The sequence below is a fragment of the Myotis davidii genome, unplaced genomic scaffold (genome assembly GCF_000327345.1).
Source record: "Myotis davidii unplaced genomic scaffold, ASM32734v1 scaffold223, whole genome shotgun sequence".
In the NCBI taxonomy this organism is placed as follows: domain Eukaryota; kingdom Metazoa; phylum Chordata; class Mammalia; order Chiroptera; family Vespertilionidae; genus Myotis; species Myotis davidii.
Genome location: NW_006294609.1, coordinates 4,774,957 through 4,777,709, shown reverse-complemented (window position 1 = coordinate 4,777,709; position 2,753 = coordinate 4,774,957). Strand labels below are relative to the sequence as shown.

Below are 2,753 nucleotides of genomic sequence, written 5' to 3'. Positions count from 1 at the left end.
AGATGTACCACATGTTTCTAATCCATTCATCTACTGATGGTCACTTAGGCTGTTTCCAGATCTTAGCTATGGTGAATTGTGCTGCTATGAACATAGGGGTGCATATATCCTTCCTGATTCGTGTTTCTGATTTGTTGATATATAGTCCTAGAAGTGGGATGACTGGGTCAAATGGAAGTTCCATTTTTAGTTTTTTGAGGAAACGCCATACCTTTCTCCACAGTGGCTGCACCAGTCTGCATTCCCACCAGCAGTGAACGAAGGTTCCTTTTTCTCCGCATCCTCGCCAGCACTTATTGTATGTTGATTTGTCAGGAGGTGATTTCTGCAGTTTTAAGAGAAGGGAGTAATAATATTATTACTAATATTAAAAATAGTAATGGTACGTAACTGTTGAGTGCTTTCTTTCTGCTTGTTTCTTTTCATAAACCACAGAATTTATTCCTCATATCAACCTTATGAGGTCGGTCCTTTTAGTATCATAATTTTACAGATGCAGAAACTAAGGCTCAGAGGTGTTCAGTCCCTTGCTTAGGATCACACAGTGGCTACACGTCAGGGTCCAGATTTTGATCTAAATCTGGTTTGATTTCAGAGTCAGAGTTGCTGTTTATTTTATTGTCAAGAGTGCAGGAAATCAGTTATAAAAACTATGAAACACTGCTCTGTTTATTCTTAGGAGGATTATTAGGATTAGATAGGAATATGTGCAGAAGATGGGAAAGAAAAACAAAAACTAGAAAAGTCATTGGGTGGAGATACCCACAGTCACTATATTCAGGTAATGCAGCGTCCACCCTGTGTCCCCAGCTATTCAGGCACAATGCACCTCTGGGTGCCACTGCCCTTGATCGAGAGGGTTTCTCACCAGAGCAAATCTGCCACCAAACAGGACAAGAATGAAGGGCGTACCCCCGTTCTAAGCCAAGAAAATGGAAAGCATCATTTAATGAGCACCTACTGTATGCCAAGCATTTTCCCATGTCAGCTGTCATTGTGCTGAGTTCTGAATTGTACAGCAAGAAAAATGGTTTTTTGGCTTCCCGGGGTGGGGTGGGGTCATCTCATTTGTTACCTGAAATGACTCATGCTTGCCAAAGGGTGTGGAAGCTGTCTCTCAGGGAGCAGGTAAGGACAGGCCCGGAGCCAGGTCACTGCTTCAGGCTTAGGCTCTGAGGACAAGGGGTAGGAATGGGAAAAGAAAAAGGCCAATTCATTCTAGTTGGATGCCGAACAGGCTTTCAGGGGGGAGGGAAATATATTCCACCCAGAACGTGACTCAAATATCTGGAGGCCTCTGTTAGGTAGGCCCATAATGCTCTGGCCCTGCCAAATTAGGGAACCGGGTGCTGAGCCTGTCAGCATTCCTGGGGGGGTGGGGAGCAGGGGGGGGGTGGCAGGCCAACAAAGGTAACCTAAGAACCTAGCTGAGTAACCACAGTCCTGGCCAGGAGCACCCCCTGGGCCCCCTTGCAGGTGCTGTATTTTTCCATTCTGGGAAACTTTTGAAACTCAGGTGACTCACTGGCTCTCTCATTTGCCCCAACGATGAACAAGTGTTGTTCCTCTTCGCCCAACCTGAGCCCGGTCTCCTCCCGCCTCTCCCTTTTGCAAGCTCAACCTGAGCCTGGTCATACCTGGCCACATCCACCTCCAGGTGATCCTGGGGTCAGCTTACCTGAGGCTCCTGACCTTCATTATTCTTTCTTAAAAAAAAAAAAAGGTGTTTTTAAAATTGATTTGAGAGAGAGAGAAAGGGAGAGGGAGGGAGAGAGAGGAGACATGCAGTTTATGATTATTACAATAGCCTTAACACCTGTACTCACAATTGTAAACCTACTTTGCCCACCTGTACATCTATCTATTTTACTCATTTAATTGTCTGTCTTCCCCATTATAAGTAAAACTCCACCAAAGATTGTCTATTTGTTTATTGATGCATCCTTCGTGTCTACAACAGAGCATGCCACACAGCAGGCACTCAATAACTGTATGTATGAATAAACCCACGGATAAAAAAGGAAGATAATAATATCCACCTCCTAGGAAGGTACGAGGGTTGTTAGGAGTGTTAAAGAGAGAATATATTTGAAGTGCTTGCCATGCATACTGGCTGAGTTACTTTTCCTCTCCAGCTCTATTGAAGTATAATCGACTGGATTACTATTCATCTAAGAAGCTTCCTAGTTGGCTGAGCCCCGAGAAAGGCGTGAAGGGATCTGGAACTCATTCTCCCGGAGGATTTCCTGGTCCCCCAACAATGAATCAAAGACAAGTCCAACTGGTCCTTCAGCACCGAGGATAAATAGGATAAGCAGGAGCGGCGGAGCCCTGACTTTCACCGAGTTTCTCCCTTCCTGTCCTCACGCCCCAGGAGGCGACTCGGAAGGGATTTCAACAGCAACAGCCGCCTTTAGCGAGGCCGACTCCACAGTCAAAAAGGAGAGGAAGTTTCTCCGAACAGGCAATTCTCCGAACAGGGGTGCGAGGTAGCACCGCTTTCCGCGCAGGTGCGTTCGGTCGCCACCCATCGCGATAGACGAGAGAGATCGGCACTGGCCCTTTAACAGCCCCTTCCTGGAGGCCTGCCCCGCGCGTGCGCACTGTGGTTCTGCGCTTGTCATCATGGCGACACGGGGCCATGTGCAGGACCCTAACGACAGGCGCCTCCGGCCCATTTACGGTGAGTGCCTGTGGCCAGCCCGGCCGCCGCCCGGAAGCGCCGAGCGCTGCCGAGGGCTACCGAGACCGGG

At 47.9% G+C, this 2,753-nt stretch overlaps 1 protein-coding gene across 1 annotated transcript in view; it reads left to right on the top strand.

The window, feature by feature from the left end:
- The first annotated feature begins 2,051 nt into the window (after nt 1-2,051).
- Nucleotides 2,052-2,753, top strand: part of NAA25 (N(alpha)-acetyltransferase 25, NatB auxiliary subunit) — a 63,623-nt gene continuing 62,921 nt past the window's right edge. Inside the window, 1 exon segment of the mRNA XM_006769001.2 lies at nt 2,052-2,683. Coding sequence (XP_006769064.1) covers nt 2,626-2,683 — 58 coding nt within the window. The 5' untranslated portion in view covers nt 2,052-2,625.